Here is a 20,267-nt window from a genome sequence, read left to right on the forward strand (position 1 = left end):
GGTCTTCGGGGGGAGGGGGGGAATGAGCAGCGAGGGTGTGACGTCGCTTCCGCCGACGGGTGACGTCAGGGCTCGGGCGTCACGTCCGGGGCGGGCCGGCTGCGTCCCCTCGACCTCGGCGCGGCGGCCGCCGGGAGGAGCGGAGCGATGGCGGCGGTGGCGGTGCGGAGCCTCCCCCTCCCGCTGCGGCCCTACGGCCGCCTCCTGCTGCCGCGGGCCCGGACCGCGCCCGCCCCGGTGAGACCCGGCCCCGGCCCCGGCCCCGGGCGGCCCCGGGCCCCGCCGCGCCGTGAAGGTCACCGGGCGGGGGGGCGGGGGGCGGCCCCGGAACCGATCGGCACCGATCGGCACCGCGGGGGACGGGGCGGGGCCCGGCCCGGTGTCGCCGGTTCCTCCCCGGCTCTGCCCGGTGTCCCCCCCCAGCCGTGCTCCGTGTCCTCCTCGGTCCCGCCGCCGGCCCTGCCCGGTGCCCCCGGTTGCTCCCCGGCCCTGCCGCGCGTGTCCCAGCCGTGCCCGGTGTCCCGGGTCCCCCCCATCCTGCCCGCTCGGCCCGGCCCCGTGTCCCTGGTGTCCCCCCCGGCCCTGCCCGGTGCCCCCGGTTCCTCCCCGGCCCTGCCGCGTGTGTCCCAGCCGTGCCCGGTGTCGTCGTCCCGTCCCCCCCATCCCGCCCGGCCCTGCCCGGTGTCCCTGCTCCCCCGGCCCAGGCCGCGGTCCCAGCACACGGCTCCCCGGTCCCCGGTCCCCCGGCCATGCCCGGTGTCCCCGCTCCCCCCCCCCCCATCCTGCCCGCTCAGCCCTGCCCGGTGCCCCCGGTTCCTCCGCCGGCCCAGGCCGCGGTCCCCGCACACGGCTCCCCGGCCCCCCGGGCCCCCCCCGGCCCTGACGGCTCTGCCCCCCCCAGGCCGCCCTCTCGTCCTTCTCCGGCCGCTCCCGCGGGGGGCGGGCGGCGCTGGCGGCGCTGGGGCTGCTGGCGGCGGGCGGGGGCGGCCTGGCCCTGGCGCTGCGCTCGGCCCTGGCCGCCGGCGAGCTGGAGCTGCACCCGCCCAGCTTCCCCTGGAGCCACGGCGGAGCGCTGGCCGCCCTCGACCACGGCAGGTACCGGCACGGGGGACGGGGCGGCGGGGAGCCGCGGCGGGGAGCCGGGGCCGCCACCTCCTCCTCCTCCTCCTCCTCTTCCTCCCAGCCTGCGGCGCGGCTTCCAGGTGTACAAGCAGGTCTGCTCCGCCTGCCACAGCATGGAGTACCTGGCCTTCCGCAACCTCATCGGCGTCACCCACACCGAGGCGGAGGCCAAGGCGCTGGCCGAGGAGGTGAGTCCCGCCGGGACGGGCCCGCCGCCGCAGCCGGTGCCCCGGCGCCCCGGCTCAGGGCTCCTCTCCCGGCGCAGGTGGAGGTGGTGGACGGCCCGGATGAGAACGGCGAGATGTTCACGCGCCCCGGCAAGATCTCCGACTACTTCCCCAAGCCCTACCCCAACGCCGAGGCGGCGCGAGCCGCCAACAACGGGGCGCTGCCCCCCGACCTCAGCTACATCGTCAACGCCCGGTGAGGGGCTGCTGCCGTGCGCGGGCGGGGGGGCGGTTCAGGGGGTCCCGGACCCACGCGGGGCTCGGGGTCCCTGGCCGAGCTCCCCGCCGAGCGGAGGAGGACCCCGGCCCCGCTGCTGCGGGGGGGGGGGGGGTCTCTGCTGCCCGGGGCTGATTCCCGCCCCCCCCACCGCAGGCACGGGGGCGAGGACTACGTGTTCTCCCTCCTCACCGGCTACTGCGACCCCCCGACCGGCGTGACGGTGCGGGAGGGGCTGCACTACAACCCCTACTTCCCAGGCCAGGCCATCGGCATGGCCCCCCCCATCTACAACGAGATCCTGGAATTCGATGACGGTAAGAGGGGCCGGCGTGGCGTGGTGCCGTCCCGCGGGGGTGCCGGTTCCTGGGGTGCTCAGCCCTCCCCCGCCCTCCCCAGGTACCCCGGCCACCATGTCGCAGATCGCCAAGGACATCTGCACGTTCCTGCGGTGGGCGGCAGAGCCGGAGCACGACCACCGCAAACGGATGGGCTTGAAGGTGGGTCCCTGCCCCGGGGGGCTCGGGGGGTGCCCCCACCCCGGTGCCCAGCCCCCCCCCGCCCCCCCGAGCCGCACTCGGCTCCGTGCTGGGGCGGTGACTCCGTGGGGCAAAGCTCGACTCCTTCCTCCCCCAGATGCTGATGATCTCGGGGCTCCTGATCCCCCTCTTCTACTACATGAAGCGCCACAAATGGTCTGTGTTGAAGAGCAGGAAAATGATCTATCGCCCCCCCAAATAGGGGGGAAGCGGGGGGCCCCCCACCCCGGCTGCACCGCCTGGGCCACGCACAAGCCCCGGGCTGCAGGGGGGCGCAGCCGGCAGCGCGTGCCCCCGGCCCGGCTCCTTATTTAACATCGCCCTCGGCCCCCCCGGCGCTGCCGCTCGCCCTCCCCGGGGGGGCCGGTGCCTGCGCTGGGAGGGGCTGGGGGCACGGAAATAAAATCTCGGGTGTTCAAGCGGAAAGCGTGGTGTGGTGCCTGCCCGTGCCGCCGCTCTGCCCGCGCCGGCCGTGGCCCCTCGGGCTTGGGTCGTGGGCTCGTTGAAGTGCCGATCCCCATCGCCCCGGTCTTGGGGGGGGTGAGTTACGGCCCCAGTCCTGCGGCAGCGCCGGCAGCAAGGCTCCGGCACGCAAACGGCTTTATTGAGACCCCCCCGCGCTGCCGGGCCACGCCGTTCCCCCCGCGGGGGCTCTGCTGCTGGCAGAGGCTCCACGGAGCCCCCCGAAACCACCCCTGCCTCCCGGCAGCGCCTGGGGCCTGGCCCCCGTCCGCTCCCCACCGGGTCCCGCGGCGCTTCCCCGCCCCGTGTCCGTCCTCTCCTTCGCCGGCTGCCGGACGCGGCTCTCCCTCGCCGCCGCAAGCGTCTCTGGGCCCCGCTCGGGCCGCGGTGCCGGCTCTGCCCCCGGCCGGGCTGTCCCCGCTCCAGCTGCCGCCGGTGGGTCCCTCGTCCCCGCAGGGCCGGGCCAGGCAGGGGCTCAGTGGCAGTTCTGGCACCGCGGGTGGCACCTCTGTCCGTTGACGTTGCAGCGACATCCGCCACTGGTGTCCCCGGGGCCCTGGGGGGGGGAGCGGGCCAGGGGCAGGGTCAGGGTGGGAGCCCACCTCGGGGCTCCTGGGGCCAGCTCCGCCGTCACCAGAGCGCGGCCCAGGGCACCGCGGGCTCGCCCGTCCCCCGCCCCACCCGCGGGGACCGGGGGGTCCCTCCTGCCCCCCAGGACTGCTCACCCCGGGTCCCCAGCGCGGCCCCTTGGTCACCCAGCAGATCTCGGTCTGGCAGACGGTGCAGCGGATCCAGTCGCAGCCGTCCTTCTTCTGGACGATGATGAGGCAGGTGGGGCAGTGCATGGCCTCCCCGATCTGCACCAGGGTCTGGGGCGGCGGGGAGAGGCGGCCGTGAGGGACGCGGGGACGAGCTCCAGCCCCCCCCCACCCGCTCCGCCGGCCCCCCCCGACCCCCACCTGCAGCATGTCCTTGGTCTGCCGGGCAGCCGAGTCGTTCTGCGCCTGGACCTGGAGGTCGTCCTGGTACTGGCGGCAGTTCTTCCCTTCGTGGATGGCCTGGGGGGTGCGGAGACGGCACCGCTCAGCGCCGCCGCCCGAGCCACCGCTTCGGCCCCCTCTGCGGCACCGGGGCGCGATGCCGAGGGCGGGAGCGGCGGCGGCGGGGGCTCACCTTGCAGAGCAGGCAGTTGAGGGCCTGGCAGATGGGGCAGCGAAACTCGTTCACCGAATCCTCGTAGATGCACCAGCCCCGGCAGTCGGTGGTCTTGCAGTGGAAGCTGTTCTGGCTGCGCCGCTCCGCCAGCACCAGGCTCCTCTCCAGGAACCGCCGGTACTCCTCCGGCGACACCAGCTGCGGAGACGGGCAGGGTCAGGATGCGGCCCGCCCCCCCCCCCCGGCGCTGCCGGCACCGTCCCGGCGTGCACCCACCGCCCGGATCTCCCGCTCCTGGAGATGGCTGCCGCAGGCGTAGGACTCGTCGCGGAAGGGACAGGCCACCTCCGGCTCCTCGCTGTAGTTGATCACCTGGCGCAGACACTCCCTGCGGGAACAGGCGCCGGGTCACCGCCACGGTTGGGGGGGTGGGGGGGGTCCCCGGGGCCGCTCACCGCGACGGTGGGGGTCTCTGCCGGGCGTTACCTGCAGAAGTTGTGCAGGCACTCGCGCAGCAGCACCCCCTCGCCCGGGGCGACCTGCTGGTAGCAGATGCGGCACTCCAGCACCTCCCGGTTGGGCACCAGCACCTCCTCCTCCAGCCGCAGCAGCTGCCTGAAGTTATTCAGCCGCTCGGCCTCCAGCGCCTGCCGGCAAGGAACAGCCCCAGTCAGCCCCCCCAGCACCGCCGCCGGCCCCCCAAGCCGGGCTCGACTCCCCCCCCCCCCGTGCAAAGGGCCAAGAACAGCGTTTGCCACCTCCGTCCCCTCCAGCAGCCCCTGGCCTTGCGCCCCCGGCTCCTGAGCCCGAGCCGAGGGTGCCCGGCTGGAGGGGGCATCTCCGGCTCTGCCCCACGGCGAGCACGGCTGCCACGGGGAGAGCCGGCACGGCCCCGCCGGCGGTGAGGAAGCGTGGTCGGGGAGGCTGGCGTGGCTCCACGCCTCTCACGGCCCTCGTGGCCACCACCCAAGGGACCGGGGCCGCTCGTCCCAAGTCCCCCACGGCTTCGGTAGCCAGGAGGAATGGTTGCGCTTGAGGAGGCGGGTCTGGATGGGCAGGGACCCCCCCAGGGAAAGCGAAGCGGCGCAGGGGGGGTGGCGGCTGCTGGACACGCAGGTCCCGGCGCGGTCAGACCCGGCACCGAGCCGCACCCCGGCGTCTCCCCGGCCCATCCCCACGCCCGCGTAGCCGAGGGACGCGAGCACCAAGCCCCGGACGCTGCTGGGGCCCGGCCGGCCCCGAGGGTCAGCGAGGGCATTTCTGGGGCACTTTAACGCGTTTTAAACCCTGTGATTTTTCTGCGTGCTTCGCCGAGGCCGGTGCGCCGGGCAGCGTGGCCCCGGCTCCCCGGGTGCGTGGGGCTGGGGGGGCCTGGGGAGCAGAGGCTGCCGGAGCTCCGGCCTCGCTGACGTTTGACATCACGCCGGCGCGTCGCGATCGCCGCAGTCACAGACCCCCGGGGCTCAGCGTTTTGCCAGGGGGCTGCTGCGTCCTCCTGCCCCGTCCCCCCCACGCCCCCTTCACCACCCTCGGCGTAAAACATTTCTTCCTTGGATCCAGCCCGCATCTCCCCTCTGTCAGTTTAGAGCCCCGAGCCCTCGTCCTGTGGCTACAGGCGCTGCCAAAAAGTCCCTCCCCGTCTTTCTGATGGGCCCCGTTAAGCGCCGGAAGGTGCCGGAAGGTCTCCCCGCAGCCGTCTCTTCTCCGGGCTGAACAGCCCCAGCTCTCCCAGCCTGTCCTCACAGCAGAGGGGTTCCAGCCCTCCGACCATTTCCGTGCCCCCCCTCTGGCCCCGCTCCCACAGCTCCGTGTCTTTCCCGTGCTGGGGACCCCAGCGCTGGCCGCGGCGCTCCGGGGGTCTCAGCGGAGCGGAGGGGCGGGATCCCCTCCCTCGACCTGCTGGCCACGCCGCTCTGGACGCGGCCCGGGAGACGCTCGGCTTTCTGGGCCGCCGGCGCACGCTGCCGGCTCGTGTCCCCTTTGTCACCCGCCGGTGTCCCCGGCCCTTCTCCGCAGGGCTGCTCTCCCTCCCCTCCTCCCCCCGCCTGTGCCGGGGCTGGGGCTTGCCCGGCCCCAGCCGCTGGACCCTGCCCGGGGCCCGGCTGAACCTCACAAGCTTCTCGCAGACCCACGCCTCCACCTCGTCCACTTCACTGCGTGAACCCCCCCAAGCAGCCGGCGGCAGCTCCCCCCATGCCGCAGAGCAGCCGGCACAAGAAGACGGCAGAGCCGCGCTGGTGGGATAAGGCTTTAATGAGGGAAGGCATCCATCCGCGGCCCCTCCGGCGGCACCGTCACCCGCCCAACGGCCGCTTCGGGGAGGCACGATCCAACCCAAGGAGCCACCGTGCCAAACCGAGGGTCCCGTCCTTCCCCCTGGCCCGGGGGACGCACGGCTCCCCGCTGGGACAAGCCCGGCCCTGCACGGACGAGGTCTCCAACGCAAAGTGCTACGTGCCGGCACGGCCGGCAGCTCCGGACGCCGGAGGGGCCCGTGGCACAGAGTGCCCTGGCCGACGGCCGCGCGCTGTGCCGGGCCCACGCTGATGCCGGTTGGGGCAGAGCTGCTCTGCCTGTGCCGGTGCCGGACCCGGGGGAGCGCAGGGCTCGCGGCAGCCAGGACGGGGATTGCGGCACCGGGGACCCCCAAACCCACGGCCGCACCTTGGCCGACAGCCCATGGGTGCCGCAGGGCCAGCGCCCCGGCGAGGGCTGGTGCCTGCGAGGCAAGGGGGGGCTGCAGGGCTCAGGGCTGGCCCCTGCCGCCGGTCACCCCCGGCCGGCGCCCAAAACCACGGCCGCTCGCCGGGCACCCTGCCGCGATGCCGCCCCTCAGCCTACAGAGCGAGGAGGAAACCCCGAGCCCGAGACCCCCAGAGCACGGCCCCCCGAGCCTCAGAGACCCCCGGAGCAGTTCCCGGCCGAGCACTGTCAGCTCCAAGGTGCCAACCCCCGGCCACGCCGGCTCTTCCCCGAAGCCCTCCCGAAGGGGACGGTAGCAGGAGGGCAGCAGTGGGGCCGGCCGCGCTCACCTCGCGCCATCCCTACCCCGGAGGGGGCTCGGACCCCCCACCCCGAGCCCGAGGGGCCCCGCGGGCGCCGGGCAGAGCGGCAGCAAGGCCGAGGGCTGGCCGGCGGCAGGGGCTCCGGCCGGGCACGGGTGGAGAGAGCTGGGCTGCCGGCGCAGGGAGGCGAAGGGAAAACTCCCAGGGTGGGACAGCGAGGCAGCGAGCTGGGAGCTGCCGCGCCCGCGGGGCCGGTGCTGCGATCCCGAGGGGCCGGGACCCTCGCGCTCCCCCATCGCCGGAGCCCCCAGAGCGCGCGGCACGGCACGTCCCCCCCGGCAGCTCGGGGCCGAGCCCGGGCCCCGCCGGCTCTTCTCCTGCAGAAAGTTCCCGCATCAACTCTAGGGTCTGAGCAACGGGGGCGGGGGGGGGGGGGGGCCCGGCGGCAGCCACTGGGCGCACGCGGGGGCCGGCCTGGTGGGCACCGGGTCCTGGCCGGTGGGGCAGGACGGGGCGTCCGGGTGGGCCAGGCACGGGGCGGCTAGCAGAATTCGGAGGACAGGTGGATGAAGTCATCCAAGGAACCCGAGCCCAGGACGCAGTGCGCAGCTGAGCCATCCTCTCTCCTTCCCTTTTCCTAGCGGGATCCCGGCACAAGAGAAAAAAGAAAGAAGAGAAGGTTTGGTCAGTGGCTGAGCCGGAGGCCCCCCCGCCCCCCGAGTCCCGCAGCACACCCCGACCTCGGGGCCGGGGCTCCCCCCGCAGCCGGGGCCCTGGGGGCGGGGGGTCCCATCGGAGCCCCCCCCCCCGCCCCACGCTTCTATGCGACGGGAAACGGCTTCCAGGGAACAGGAGAAAGCGCAGCCCGACAGCTCCTCGGCACGGGGCTGCCGACACGCCACGCTCCGCGGTTAGGCGAGAGAAGAAGGACCTGCCGGACCGGGGTGCCGCGTCCCGCCAAGCTCTGCCGGCGGGGTGACAGACCCCTGCCCCGCCACAGACCGCCGCCGGCCCTGCGCACGGCCGCGGGCGAGCGAGAGCGGCCAGGTCCCCGCCGCGGCGGGGACAGCCAGAAGACGCCGCGCTCACGATGCGGCACCTCCGCCCGTCCCCGGGCGCTCGGGCGAGGCAGCGGCTGCCCGCGGCGGGGGGAGGAAGGGGGCCGCGACAGCCCCCCGGGCTCTCCGCCTCTCCTTCCCAGCCCGTTTCCCAGAGCGGCGCGGGATCCGCGCGCCCGCGACGCCTCCGAACCCTGCCGACGCCCGATCCTCCCCGGGTCTGTCCCGACGGGGCGCGGGACGGCGAGCCCCCTTACCTGCTGGTACTGCAGGATCCCCTCCTGCTCCTGCTGCATCCTCCACAGCTCCGTCTCGTCCGGCTTGTAGCTGCCGGGGACCACGTAGTCGTCGGGACGGTCCGTGCTGCACATCTCGCAGCCCGGCCGCGTGGGCTTGTTGATGAAGGTGCATTTTGGACACGACCAGCCCGCCTGCAGGGACACGCCAGAGATGCGGAAACCGGGAGAAACGCTTTGGAGAGAGGGATGGGGAGGGGGGATAGGACGCAGAGGGAGCGCCCACCCTTCCCCGGCACCCCCCAGACTGGGGGGCAGAGCAGGGTGGCGATGGGGGCCGACGCCGTGGGCCACGTACCTGCACCGGCGAGGGCAGGCTCGTGGCAGCAGGCTTTGGCTGGGCACCGAAAAGGTCGCCGATCTGCAGCGTGTCCAAGTGCTGGCTGATCTCACCGATGTCCATCTTCCTGCCGGCCTCGTTCGCCCAGCCTGGAGAGCGACGCCGGGGAACAGGGACGTTACAACCAGCCCGGGGACCGGCACGGGACCGGGCAGCCGGGCCTGGCCAAGAACGTGCCGCGCCGTGACGGGGAGATGCCGCTCGTGCCGGGCCGGCCCCTGGGCAGGGAGCACGGATCCCGGGGACCGTCGGCACAAGCGGGTCCCACGGAGCGGTCCCCGGTCCCACGGAGCGGGGGGAGGACCGCGATACGCGACAAGGGCAGCGCCCAGGGCGGACGCCGGACCTCTCCTCGCCACCCCAATTTCGGTAAAGGGAAAAAAACCACAGGAAGGCCACGAAAGCTCTTCCCGAGCACGCTCGGCAGCGCAGAGGGTGCAGGCAAGCGGCGGCTTCCCAAGAGGGAGGGCATCAGCTCCCAGGGCCCTGCTCTGCTCCGTCCCGGAGAAGCCGCTCAGCCTTTTCTACCGGTGCAGCAGGGCCGGAGCGACCGCCTTGCCCTCCAGCCCAGGGAGGCATCGCCCAGAGAGCCCCCGGCACCCCACGCATCCGCACCCCGATGCCGGGGTCACCGTCCCCGATGCTACACCCGGTCTAGCACCCTGCGCCGGAGCCAGGCAGGACCCGGGCTGCCCCCCCAGCCACGGCCGCGGGGCGGGCGGAGGCGAGCCAGACCTTTTTTCGGAGACATGTTGGGCAGGGTGTTGTATTTGCGCCTTTCCCCGGCGGCGTCGGTCGGCGAGGAGGTGGAGCTGAGCATGACCTGCGCCTGGTCCTCCTCGTAGCGCTGCTCCGTCAGCTCGGCCATCTTCGCCGAGAGCAGGTAGAGGAACGCGGTGTCGCCATCCCTGCGGATGCCGTAGGAGGAAACGGTCCGTTCGTCCACGCACAGGCACTGCCCGATGATCCAGCGCTGAACCAAGGGGTGGAACCCGTAATCCTGGAAGACCTGGGCGGCAGGAGAAGCTCAGAGGTGAGCCCGCGGCCACGGCTTCCCCGCAGCTTCTCACCCCGCCTCGCGGCTCGGCAGGGGCCGACAGCACGCCAGCACGCGTCGGCGAGCCAGGGGAACCGGCGAAGAGCCGGCTCCACGAAGGGAGAGGAGCGGGTGGGAAAGCCCAGCTCCCGCACCGCAGGTACAAGCGTTTAAAGAGGGGGCTGCGGGGACCCCAGGGGCTCCCGGCCGGGCCGGGGGGGGCTCACGCCACGCGGCCCCCGGCATCAGGCTCGTGCCGCTGCGTACCTGCTGCTTGAGCGTTGCTATTGTAGTGTGAGCGCGGACCCGGATGGTGATGCTTGCAGAAGACGTCGCATCCTCCACGCCGACCTTCATGCTGGAGAAGAGGGGTGGATGCCGTTAGAGGAGGGCTGCCGGCGTCGGGGGTACGGCGGTGCCCACGCCGGGGCGGGGGGGTCCCGGCACCGCCGCACTCGGCGCCGGCCGCTGCTCGGAGCCAACGCCGCGGGGGAGTCCCACGAGGTCCAACACGGGGTTTCCAACCACCGTCCGTACATCGCATCCCGGGAAACCGCGACAGGCACCGTGCCCGCCGAGGGCTGCAGCCGAACCGCAGGTTGAACCCCGCAGGGAACCTGTTTTCCCCCCCGTTTCGTTTATCCTCTACTCCAGCCCATTTACCCTTGCAGCCTCCACACAGCCTGCGCAAGGACTTCCACCACGTACTTAGAGCCAGCAAGAAAAAAAATATTTCCTTTCCTTCGCTTTATATCTGGTGCTTCCGAATTTCCCGAGCCTCTGAAGTCCGTCTTTCTCCACACCGGTCCCTCACAGACCCCCTCACCCCCCGCTGCCTCTCCTTCAGCCCAGAGTCCGAACCTTTTAAGCTTGCAAAAGGCGTTTCGTGCCTCTAAGCACAAAACCTAAGCTGGATTTCCCAAGCATTAAGACAGAAACCGGCAGGTAGGGCTGGAACCTCCCGTTTGTTCCCTCGCCTTTTCCTCACGACTCCTGTATTGCGTGGCAAGGTTTTGGTAGCGGGGCGGCCGCAGGGCTGGCTTCTGTGAGAAGATGCCAGAAGCTTCCCCCATGTCCGACAGAGCCAGTGCCGGCCGGCTGCAAGACGGACCCGCCGCTGGCCGAGGCCGAGCCCGTCAGCGACGGGGGTAGCACCTCTGGGATAACGTATTTAAGAAGAGGGAAAATTGCCGTGCAAGAGCAGCGGAGAACGGCAGCCTGTGGGAAGGGCTCACGCCGGAGCTGCTCGCGGAGGAACAACCGTCTGCCGTGGGAGGGACCCCACGCCGGAGCGGGGAAGAGCGCGCGGAGGACGGAGCGGCAGAGACAACGTGTGACGGACTGACCGCAACCCCTGTCCCCCTGCGCCGCTGCGGGGAGGAGGTGGAGAAATCGGGAGTGAAGTTGAGCCCGGGAAGAAGGGAGGGGTGGGGGGAAAGGGCTTTAAGATTTGGGTTTATATCTCATTATCCCAGTCTGATTTGATTGGGAGTAAATCGGTAATTTTCCCGAGTCGAGTCTGTTTTGCCCGTGACGGTAATTGCTGGATGATCTCTCCCTGTCCTTATCTCGACCCACGAGCCTTGCGTTGTATTTTCTCTCCCCTGTCTGGCTGAGGAGGGCAGCGACAGAGCGGCTGGGTGGGCACCAGCACCCAGCCAAGGCCAACCCGCCACAACTCCGAACGCTGCGGGCCTCGTTGGACAACACCGCTGGCCCTGCCTGGGCCGCCCGCCGTCTTCCCAGGTCTGCTGCGTCGCAGCCTGCTGTTGCGCGCCCACCGGCCTCTTCCCCGTTTGCCCCCCTTCGCGTTTATCAGCGTTGCGTTGAAGCGCTCGGAGCCACAAGACCCGTCAGGACGCCCAGACCTCGCGGCTCGTCGCCGTTTCCAGGTCGTTTGTGCGTCCCTGGAGCAGCCCCGTCCCCGCAGACGCCTCCGCTCTCCGCCGTGACGCGCAGCTCTCTCTTCCAACCCCGCGCCTCCCACCTTTCGGCTGGTTATCAATCCAGAGAGGGACGCTCCCTCCTGCTCCACGGCACGTTACGTTCCTTCTTGAAGGCTTTTAAGGAAGCTCGTGAGAAGCGTTTTGGCATTCCCGGCACAGTGTGCCGGCCAGGCTGCCCTGCCCTTCGGCTCACCAACCCCCTCCAGGGCACCCGGCGTTGTGAGACGCAGCTCTTCCCGATCGCCGACGTTTACCCACAGATCTCCTCAGTCTAGTCCTGCCGACCGCTGTCTCGCTACGAAGTTGGCGTCTGAATCTTCCCGGAGGCCTTTTACAAACCTGCGCCGCACGTGGCAGCGCCGGTTGGAGCAGCTCCCCAGGCAGACGGGAGCAGGGACTGAGGGAGGCTGTCGGAGGGGCGTCCCCAGGTCCCCCAGACCGGGGCGGGGGGGGGGGGGGCAAAGCTGTCCCAGCAGCCGGTGACGGTCCCTTTGCACCGCAGAGGGGCACGGCGGTGTTCGAGCAGAGCCTGAAGACCCCACAGGATCAGGTCCCTGATCGGGTGCCAGACAGGCTCACCCTCTGCATTCCTGGCTTTTCTGGCAGCACCCAATACCCTGCCCCTGCATCCCCCCGCTCCTTCCTCCCGGGAGCTAGGGAAGAAGTGCAAATCCCAGGACACCACATTCCTCCAGGAAAGCTGCGGCTTCCCCAGCACCGGCTGCCCCTTCCCCTCTCCTGCTGGGACCGATCCCGATCGACGGCAGAGGAACTCACGGAGCAGCTCTGCTCCAGGGGCTGCTCTGGCTCTGCCAGCCCCCAACAGACACACAAGGGTCCCGGACCGTCGCCGCGACAGGCAAAACCACGTAAAGAAAGACAGACCCAAGGGCAACGCAGCCCAGGGACACGGGGCAAGCGACCCAACCGTCCAGCAGAAGAGCAGAGCCGCAGGGGAGGAGGTGCTGGCTGGGCAGGCAGGACGTCCCCGGGCTCACGGCACAGCAGGCAGCTGCCTGCAGAGGAGCGCAGAGCCCCGGCACGGGGCCCACGGCTCCATCCGGGGCAGGTCGTGCTCCCGTAGCCCCGGGCAGGGATGCAGAGGAAGAGGAGATGCGCTCACGTCGGCTCCAAGGACGCGACGGTCAGAGGCGCTCACCTGATATCGTCCGTGGGGTAGTTGGACTCCTTCCAGAGGATACTGAGCGTGGCTTGCTGGCGAGCCAGGGCCACGGCACACTGCGAGGCCACCTCCTCGTCTCCGTACTCGATCGCCTGGGCGAGGTGCAGCGCCAGGTCCTCTGCGGCGGGGCGGAGAGGGAGAACGTAAAGCGGGAGCTGGTCTGCGACCACCCTCCCCGCGGCACAGCACGGTCACTGCCGGCACCGGCAAAGCCAGCACCCGGAGGGGCCCGACTCTGCGTGCGCCACAGCCTCACATCTAGAAACAGCAATTCTGGTTTAGATCAGCGGCCTGGGCCAACACTGAATATGAGCCAGCAGTGTGCCCAGGTGGCCAAGAAGGCCAACGGCATCCTGGCTTGTGTCAGCAATAGCGTGGCCAGCAGGACTGGGGCAGTGATCGTCCCCTGTACTGGGCACTGGCGAGGCCGCACCTCGAATGCTGTGTTCAGTGTCGGGCCCCTCACTCCCAGAGAGACATGGAGGGGCTGGAGCGTGTCCAGAGAAGGGCAACGGAGCTGAGGAAGGGTCTGGAGCACAAGGCTGATGGGGAGCGGCTGAGGGACCCGGGGGTGTTCAGCCTGGAGAAGAGGAGGCTGAGGGGAGACCTCCTCGCTCTCTACAGCTGCCTGACAGGAGGGTGGAGAGAGGGGGGGTCGGGCTCTTCTCCCAGGTCACAAGGGACAGGACGAGAGGAAACGGCCTCCAGTTGCGCCGGGGAGGTTTAGACTGGGCGTTAGGAACAATTTCTTCCCCGAAAGGGTTGTCCAGCACTGGCACAGGCTGCCCGGGGAAGCGGTGGAGTCCCCATCCCTGGGGTGTTTAAAAGCCGTGTGGACGTGGCGCTCAGGGACGTGGTGTCAGGGTGGCCTTGGCCATGCTGGGTTAACGGTCGGACTCAACAATCTTAAGGGTCTTTTCCAACCTAAACAATTCGATGATTCTATGATAAAAGAGCTTCTTGTCAGCCACAGGCGGGGGAGCAGCTGGACCTGGGTCTGAGCCTGTCTCCCATGGCGGGCTGGTAACCCCTGATATAGGAAAAGAGCCGAGAAGCCTTCCCCCTCAAATACCTTTCTCAGAAAGCTCCAAGGCCAGAGCTGCCTCCGCGTCCTGATCTGCAGAGATGCCCCCGGCAGCCGCGGGCAGGGAGGAGGCCTGGGACGCCAGCGTGCTGTCCGAGGCTGCGGGAAAGCAGGAATACGTCAGGGCAGGGCAGTGCCACCCCCCGGAGCAGTGACCCTCACCGACTGTCCTCCCCGCGGAGCTCCACACTCGCGCCACAGGGAGAAGGTGCATCGGGAAGCCCCGGGCTACGCAAGGTCGCTCGAGGCGAAGGTAACGGCAACCCTAATCCACGTCCCGTGGGCTGACGCAGCTCGGAGAGCAGCCCCAGCCCGCCGTCCCGGCAAAGCCTTTGCCCGCTGCTCCCCTGAACTCCTGGGGCAAAGGCAGCAGGGACGCAGCACACTCCTCCGGCTCCTCAGACCCCTCCTGCTGCTGCTTTTCTCCCTTCAGACGAGCAGCTCCCTCCCCACACGTGGGGCTGGGACAGTCACCCCTGTTCCCACGTCACTGCCCGCACCACCTCCCGTCTCCCGGGGTCTCCTCCGCCCCCTCGGATGCTCCAACGTGCGCAGGAACCCTCCTCCGATCGTCCCTCCCCGGGCGTGCAGGAGTTAACGCCCCGGAGAAGGAACGGGCCGAGGTGCTGCCCCAGCATTTGGGGAGACAGAAGCAGCTGGTATCGCACACCCGAATTATTTCGCGGCAGGACCAGCCCCAGCCTTGTCTCCCAGCTGGGTGCTTCAGCTGCCGGGGCGGGGGAAAGCCTGGCAGCCCCTCTGGGCAGCAGGCAGACGCCCCGCGTCCCTGCCAGCCCCCGCGTCCCTGCCAGCCGCCGCGTCCCCGCCGCCCGCCCGCGCTGACCTTTCTGCACCTCCCGCAGGGAGCTGCTCACGATCGTCCACCACTTCTGCGCCTCCCGCTCCTCCTCGAAGTTAAACACCATGGGCTCGTCCGAGGAGCCGAGGACCGTCAGCTCGTGGCACGCGGGGCTCCGCACCTTGTACGAGACGTCCTTGAGGTCGTAGTCGGCGACGTTCTGGGGGAAGCAGAAGGACGAGACGGTCACGCCGTGACAGAGCCAGGCGGAAGATGCGCCGCAGGCAGACGGTGCACCGGGCAAGGGGGCAACCCCCCGGCATGGCGTCCAGGCCAGGACCTGGGGACAGGGGCTGTCCCTCTCCTTGCCTCCACCACGGTCCCTCACGGGATAAGCGCGGACAGAAACGCGCACCAAGCCAAGCGCAACCCTCCATCCCCGGGCGCCGAGCCACAGACCCAGCGCGAAACGCCGACCCTCCGTGCCCAGGGCTGCCTCCGAGCCCCACCGCAGCTCGGCAGCCGCCCCGCTGCCGGCCATCTCGCGTCCTCCACCCCGGCCAGAGGCCGCCGCAGAAGGCCGAGGGCTGTGACCGGCTCGGTGCCTGCCGAGCGATCCCCGGCCACGCTGCGCTGGCACAGCCGTCTCCACCGAGCGCGCACACGACTAAACACACCGCTTCTCCCGTGTTTGCCTCTTCCCCTCTCTCAAGAGCAAAGCGCAGGAGGCGCCTAAGACAGCTCCGTGCCACCAGCTCTCGGGGGAAGCCCGTTCCTTCCCCCTTTCACCAGCCTTGGAAAAACCCTTCCCCGCAGCACCTCGGGGCTCAGCTTTCCCCCGTCCCCCCGGCAGACAGGCTCTGGACCAGGGTCCAGCCTCCGCAGGGGCACCCCGGCCCCGCTCCTCCCCGCCCAACACCGGTCTCAGCTTCACGCCGGAGCTTTTAAATTCCACTTCTGGTAAAATGGCAGCTCGGGAGGAGCCGGGGCACAGGGAAGGGCCCTGCGCAGCCACCTGCCACCGCGCCCCAGCCGGCAGCGAGCAGGAAGCAGGCAAGGGCTGCCTGCGCCGCACCGAGCCGGACGGGGACGGGGTGGGGAGGCTGGAAGGAAGTTCAAGAGAAACCGCTGGTTTCCTCACCCTTCGTCCCACTTTAATGTCCTGCCAGGTCCCCCCGGAACGTCGTCCCCTGTCCCAACACCAGGATTAGAGGAACGGGGTGGGGGAAAAGAGAAAAGCTGATGAAAAGCTGCCCGCCCCCGCCGGCAGCTTTCCCTTCGACTTGTCAGCCCGGAGGTAAAACTGACCCCGGAGCAGCTCCCAGGGTCCTCCGCAGCCACGTCCCGGGGACGCACCTTCGCCAGGGCCACCTTCCGAGTCAGAAAGGGCTGTCCCCGACACACGGCCACGTCTGCCGCGGCCCCGCACCCCTGCCCGCTGCCTCCGGCTCCAATCCGCCGGGAAAACATCCAGGAAAACACATTTCTGATTCACCGGGTGCCCAGAGCTGCCAGCTCCCGCTCTTGTGCCAAGGGGAACCCAGGGGAGCAGCTGCTGTCCCGGGGGATGGCAGGGAAGGCAGGGGAGGTGGTGGGAGCGGGGAGGCGGACGGAGCGGGGAGGGGGGCTGCACGGGCTGCGGAGCCGCTGCTGATGGGTACCTGCAGCCAAACAGACACCTCCAGCTCATCCTCCACCTTCACCGGGTCCGGGAGCCGTGAGCGAGCAGCCCGGGGCTCGGACGGGAGGTTTCGGCTGTTTAACCTCTCCTGAGGACGAGGAAGCTCTCGTCCCCAGCCTCTGTATCTGCGCCAGAGGAGAGGACACCGGACCCACAGCTTCGTCCCCCTCCTTCTCCGCCCCAGCTCGCAGCCCTTCGAGGGCTGGGCAGCTCGCCGGAGCTGGCGGAGGCTCCCCCGGCCGCCCCGAGAGCCGATCCCCTTCCCGCAGGCACGGCCCGGGCTCCTTCCCGGCGGGAGCCGCCTGCCAGCCGGGTCCCGGGCAGGGATCCCGCACCGGAGGCCTCCCGTTACACCGGGCCAGGGCAGGCGGACGGCAGCACGCCGTGGGATTTACGCTGCCGCGGCAAGCGGAGGCCGAGGGGACTTTATTCCAGCAGCCGGCCTGCCCCGAAGTCAGCTGCCGGGCGGAGCAGCTGGCCCGGCACCATTTGCCATCCAGGGCCGGCCCTGCGCCCGAGCCAGGACGGAATCCAGCCTGGGCGAGGCCGGGACGGACGGCACGCGTCTCCCAAGGGCAGACGGGCTCAACGCCGCGCTCCAGCAGGGAGGACGGCTCAGCCGCCGAGCGTTGCTGCTCCCTGCAGCGCTTTGACCTTGAGCGGAGAGGGGGGATCGGGTCCAGACTCCGTGGAGCCTCACCGGGGACTGCGATTCCCTTTCACCCATCGCTCGCCTCCCGGGCTGAGCCGCAACCCCGTGCGCAACCTCACGCTGCTCTGGCAGGCGCGTGCCGCAGCCCCGCCGTGCTCCGGTAGAAACCGAAACCCAAGGGTCGAGCTAACCACAGGAGCGCCCGCGGCGTCGGCTGAGCAGCCGGTGCACCTTAGGGCGGCGGGAACCGTAACTGGATGGGGAGCGTGAGCCGGGGCCCACGCCACCTCCCCGGCAGCACCGGCAGCCTCCCCGGCAGCACCGCCGCCGCTTCCCCGCTCGGGTTTTACACGTCACTTAGAGGGCTCGAGCTGCACAAAGCGCAGCGCCGTGCCCGGTCGCTGCCCTGCCCCGCCAAAGAAACCGCAGCCTTCGCGAGGAAGAGCACCGACGGCCGTCCTCGAACCCTGCGGGGCTGGAGGGGGAGCCGAGGGCTGGCTCCGAGGGCAGCACAGGGGAACGGCAGCTCCCTGCTCCACCGCGTAGCCCTGCGGTGGTTATCAGAGCCAACGGCACCGTCTCCTCCACCCCCTCTTCCCGAGCACCTCCCCGGCGCTGGGAGCGGTGACTCGGAAGGGGAAGATTTCCAGCACGGCACAAAGCAGAACCCGGCACGGGGACGGAGAGAAAAGTCACCACGAGAGCAGGGCAGCAGGCGCCGGGGGCTCAGTGGTGCAGCTCAGCCTCGGCGCGTCGGGCGGGACGAAAGGTCTCGGCACCACGTGCAGCCGCGCCCGGGGCCGAGGAAATCAAGGGAAAATCAGCCAGAAGCGGGTCTGCTCCTGAAACGGCGACCTGGGCAGGCTGGAGGCGTGGGTCTGCGAGAAGCTCGTGAGGTTCAACCGGGCCCCGGGCAGGGTCCGGCGGCTGGGGCCGGGCAAGCCCCAGCCCCGGCACAGGCAGGGGGAGGAGGGGAGGGAGAGCAGCCCTGCGGAGAAGGGCCGGGGACACCGGCGGGTGACAAAGGGGACACGAGCCGGCAGCGTGCGCTGGCGGCCCAGAAAGCCGAGTGTCTCCCGGGCCGCGTCCAGAGCGGCGTGGCCAGCAGGTCGAGGGAGGGGATCCCGCCCCTCTGCTCCGCTGAGACCCCCGGAGCGCTGTGGCCAGCGCTGGGGTCCCCAGCACGGGAAAGACACGGAGCTGTGGGAGCGGGGCCAGAGGGGGGGCACGGAAATGGTCGGAGGGCTGGAACCCCTCTGCTGTGAGGACAGGCTGGGAGAGCTGGGGCTGTTCAGCCCGGAGAAGAGACGGCTGCGGGGAGACCTTCCGGCACCTTCCGGCGCTTAACGGGGCCCATCAGAAAGACGGGGAGGGACTTTTTGGCAGCGCCTGTAGCCACAGGACGAGGGCTCGGGGCTCTAAACTGACAGAGGGGAGATGCGGGCTGGATCCAAGGAAGAAATGTTTTACACCGAGGGTGGTGAAACCCCGGCCCAGGTTGCCCAGAGAGGTGGTCGATGCCCCATCCCTGCCACACTCAAGGTCAGCTTGGACGGGGCTCGGAGCGACCTGCTCGAGGTGAAGATGTCCCTGCTCGTGGCAGGGGTTGGACTGGAAAGGGGATGGCCTGGAAAGGTCCCTTCCCACCCAAACCATCCCGTGATTCCATGACAGCACTGGTGCTGCAGCTGGACCACGTCCGAGGAGGGGAGGGCAGCGGGGGGGCACGGTGCAAACACCCCACGGCGAAGCTTCGGAGCTCGCCCCACAGCTCCCACAAACGAAGAGCGATGACCCCCACCTTCCCCCGCCCCACCCAGCGCCTGCGACGCCCATCTTCCCCCCTGAGCTTCAGCGCCCAGCGAAACGAGCGGCCAGTCCACGCGATGAGACGGAGGACGGGGAAGAACCAGACCGGTGCCAAAAGCCGACAGTCGCTCGGCACGCGCTGCCTGCGGGGAAAGCGGGTGGCACAGCCGTGCCCGGCCCTGCAACCGCACCGGCCGGCGGCTTCCCCGCGCTGGCACAGAGCTCGGCACGGCGTCGGAGAGCAACGCTGATGACGTCGGAAACCTTCAGCTCCTTGGAGCTGCCCAGGAACCAGCCTCCCCCCAAGAGCCCTGCCAGCGCAGGCAGGCAGGGGCAGGCAGGAGGGGGGTGCCCCAGCAGCTCGGGGCCTTCTCGAAGCCCCCCCAGCGCGGGGTCTGCGAGGGAACGCCGCGCAGCCACCCCCTTCCACTGCCCTCCCCGCTTCCCCCTCACCGGCGGAGCTGCCCGCGGGCTCCGGTGGGATTTGGGGTGCCCGGGTCGGAGGCAGACGCCGCCCCACGGCCTCGCCACGGGCACGGGGGGGCTGGTGGCTGATGGCAGTGCAGGCAGCCCCCCACCACCGCAGGCAAGGGGCAGGCAGGGGACAGGCAGACCCCCCCCCCCCCGGGCAGGGGACAGACAGGACCCCCGCCCACGCAGGCAGGGGACAGGCAGCCACCCCCCCCCCCACAGGCAGGGGACAGGCAGCCCCCCACGCAGGCAGGGGACACGCAGCCCTCTCCCGGGCAGGGGACAGGCAGGACCCACCCCCGCAGGCAGGGGACAGGCAGCCCCCCACGCAGGCACCTACAGAGAGCCGGGGGCCCAGCCCCGGGGACATCCCCCCGGAAACCCTCTCCGGGCGGCGGGACCGAGCCCCCAGGCCCGGCAGCGCTGCCCGGGGAGGGGGGACCCGGCCGTCCCCGCACCGGAGGGCTCCCCCCGCCCCCGACAGTGAACCGGGCAGGGCCCAGTTCGGCACCGGGGACCGCTGCCTCCGACCCTGCCCGCCCCCCCCCCTCCTCCTCCTCCTCCTCCTCCTCCTCCTCCTCCTCCCCCCTAATCCCCGGGGCCCCCCGGTCTCACCGCGCCGCCGGGCGCCTCCGGGTGCCGCAGGCCGAGGCGGAAGCGGCGCTGCCCGCTGGCCGCCGGTTCGACGCTCAGCTGCAGGCGGAGCGCGGCGGCGGCGGGCAGCGGCGGGAAGCGGGAGGGCCGCGCCAGCCCCGCCCGCACCGCCATCAGCACGGTGGGCGGCGGCGGCGGCGGCGCCGGGGCCGCGGCCGGGGCCGGGGCGGGGGCACCGGGCAGCGCCATCGCCGCCGCCTCCGCCGGCACTTCCGCCCGCCGCGCGGTCCGGCGGGAAACGCGTCCCCGCGCCCGAGCGTTCCGGTACCGGACGGTCCGCCCCTCGCCCCGCCCCCGCGGGCGCAGCGCCCCGCCGAGCCGAGCGGGGGCGCCGCGCACCCGCTGCTTGATTGACAGCCGCTCCCCCCGTCTTTGTCCCCGGCAGCCAATCAGAACCCCGAGCGCTCCGGCCTGTAGGAGGGGCCTCGGGTCTGTCCCCGCGGAGGGCGGGCGCGCTACCCTGACTGACGTCCCTCTCAGCCAACGGGAGGGGAGGTCCGCGGCGATTGCCAGGGCCGCCCTCCAATGGGA

General features: G+C 71.1%; 2 protein-coding genes across 2 annotated transcripts; one reads left to right on the forward strand and one right to left on the reverse strand.

Annotated features, from left to right (window-relative positions):
• The first annotated feature begins 75 nt into the window (after positions 1 to 75).
• CYC1 (cytochrome c1) lies at positions 76 to 2,531 on the forward strand. The gene is made up of 7 exons (XM_072851733.1): positions 76 to 237; positions 902 to 1,095; positions 1,184 to 1,310; positions 1,388 to 1,545; positions 1,723 to 1,883; positions 1,966 to 2,066; positions 2,203 to 2,531. Exons 1-7 carry the CDS (start codon positions 148 to 150, stop codon positions 2,305 to 2,307), a joined length of 936 nt encoding a protein of 311 aa, XP_072707834.1. The 5' UTR covers positions 76 to 147; the 3' UTR covers positions 2,308 to 2,531.
• SHARPIN (SHANK associated RH domain interactor) lies at positions 2,525 to 19,949 on the reverse strand. The gene is made up of 14 exons (XM_072851726.1): positions 19,698 to 19,949; positions 14,515 to 14,689; positions 13,659 to 13,769; positions 12,563 to 12,704; positions 9,725 to 9,815; positions 9,157 to 9,430; positions 8,380 to 8,510; positions 8,043 to 8,216; positions 4,209 to 4,369; positions 3,999 to 4,110; positions 3,741 to 3,920; positions 3,527 to 3,625; positions 3,293 to 3,436; positions 2,525 to 3,123 (listed from the first exon to the last, which is right to left on the reverse strand). Exons 1-14 carry the CDS (start codon positions 19,923 to 19,925, stop codon positions 3,043 to 3,045), a joined length of 2,103 nt encoding a protein of 700 aa, XP_072707827.1. The 5' UTR covers positions 19,926 to 19,949; the 3' UTR covers positions 2,525 to 3,042.
• Between the last annotated feature and the right edge of the window lie 318 nt (positions 19,950 to 20,267).

This window comes from Ciconia boyciana, chromosome 2, assembly GCF_034638445.1.
Source record: "Ciconia boyciana chromosome 2, ASM3463844v1, whole genome shotgun sequence".
Taxonomy (NCBI): Eukaryota; Metazoa; Chordata; class Aves; order Ciconiiformes; family Ciconiidae; genus Ciconia; species Ciconia boyciana.

What these genes read in the sequence shown, in the direction of transcription:
- SHARPIN (XM_072851726.1), bottom strand. Translation starts at nt 19,925, where the DNA reads ATGGCGCTGCCCGGTGCCCCCGCCCCGGCCCCGGCCGCGGCCCCGGCG. An exon ending in GCCTGCCCTCGCCGGTGCAG is followed by an intron (nt 8,217 to 8,379) that starts GTACGTGGCCCA and finishes GTGTCCCTGCAG; the next exon opens with GCGGGCTGGTCGTGTCCAAA. An exon ending in GGCCGCGCTGGGGACCCGGG is followed by an intron (nt 3,124 to 3,292) that starts GTGAGCAGTCCT and finishes TCCCCCCCCCAG; the next exon opens with GGCCCCGGGGACACCAGTGG.
- CYC1 (XM_072851733.1), top strand. Translation starts at nt 148, where the DNA reads ATGGCGGCGGTGGCGGTGCGGAGCCTCCCCCTCCCGCTGCGGCCCTAC. An exon ending in CCCGGACCGCGCCCGCCCCG is followed by an intron (nt 238 to 901) that starts GTGAGACCCGGC and finishes TGCCCCCCCCAG; the next exon opens with GCCGCCCTCTCGTCCTTCTC. An exon ending in GCCGCCCTCGACCACGGCAG is followed by an intron (nt 1,096 to 1,183) that starts GTACCGGCACGG and finishes TCTTCCTCCCAG; the next exon opens with CCTGCGGCGCGGCTTCCAGG.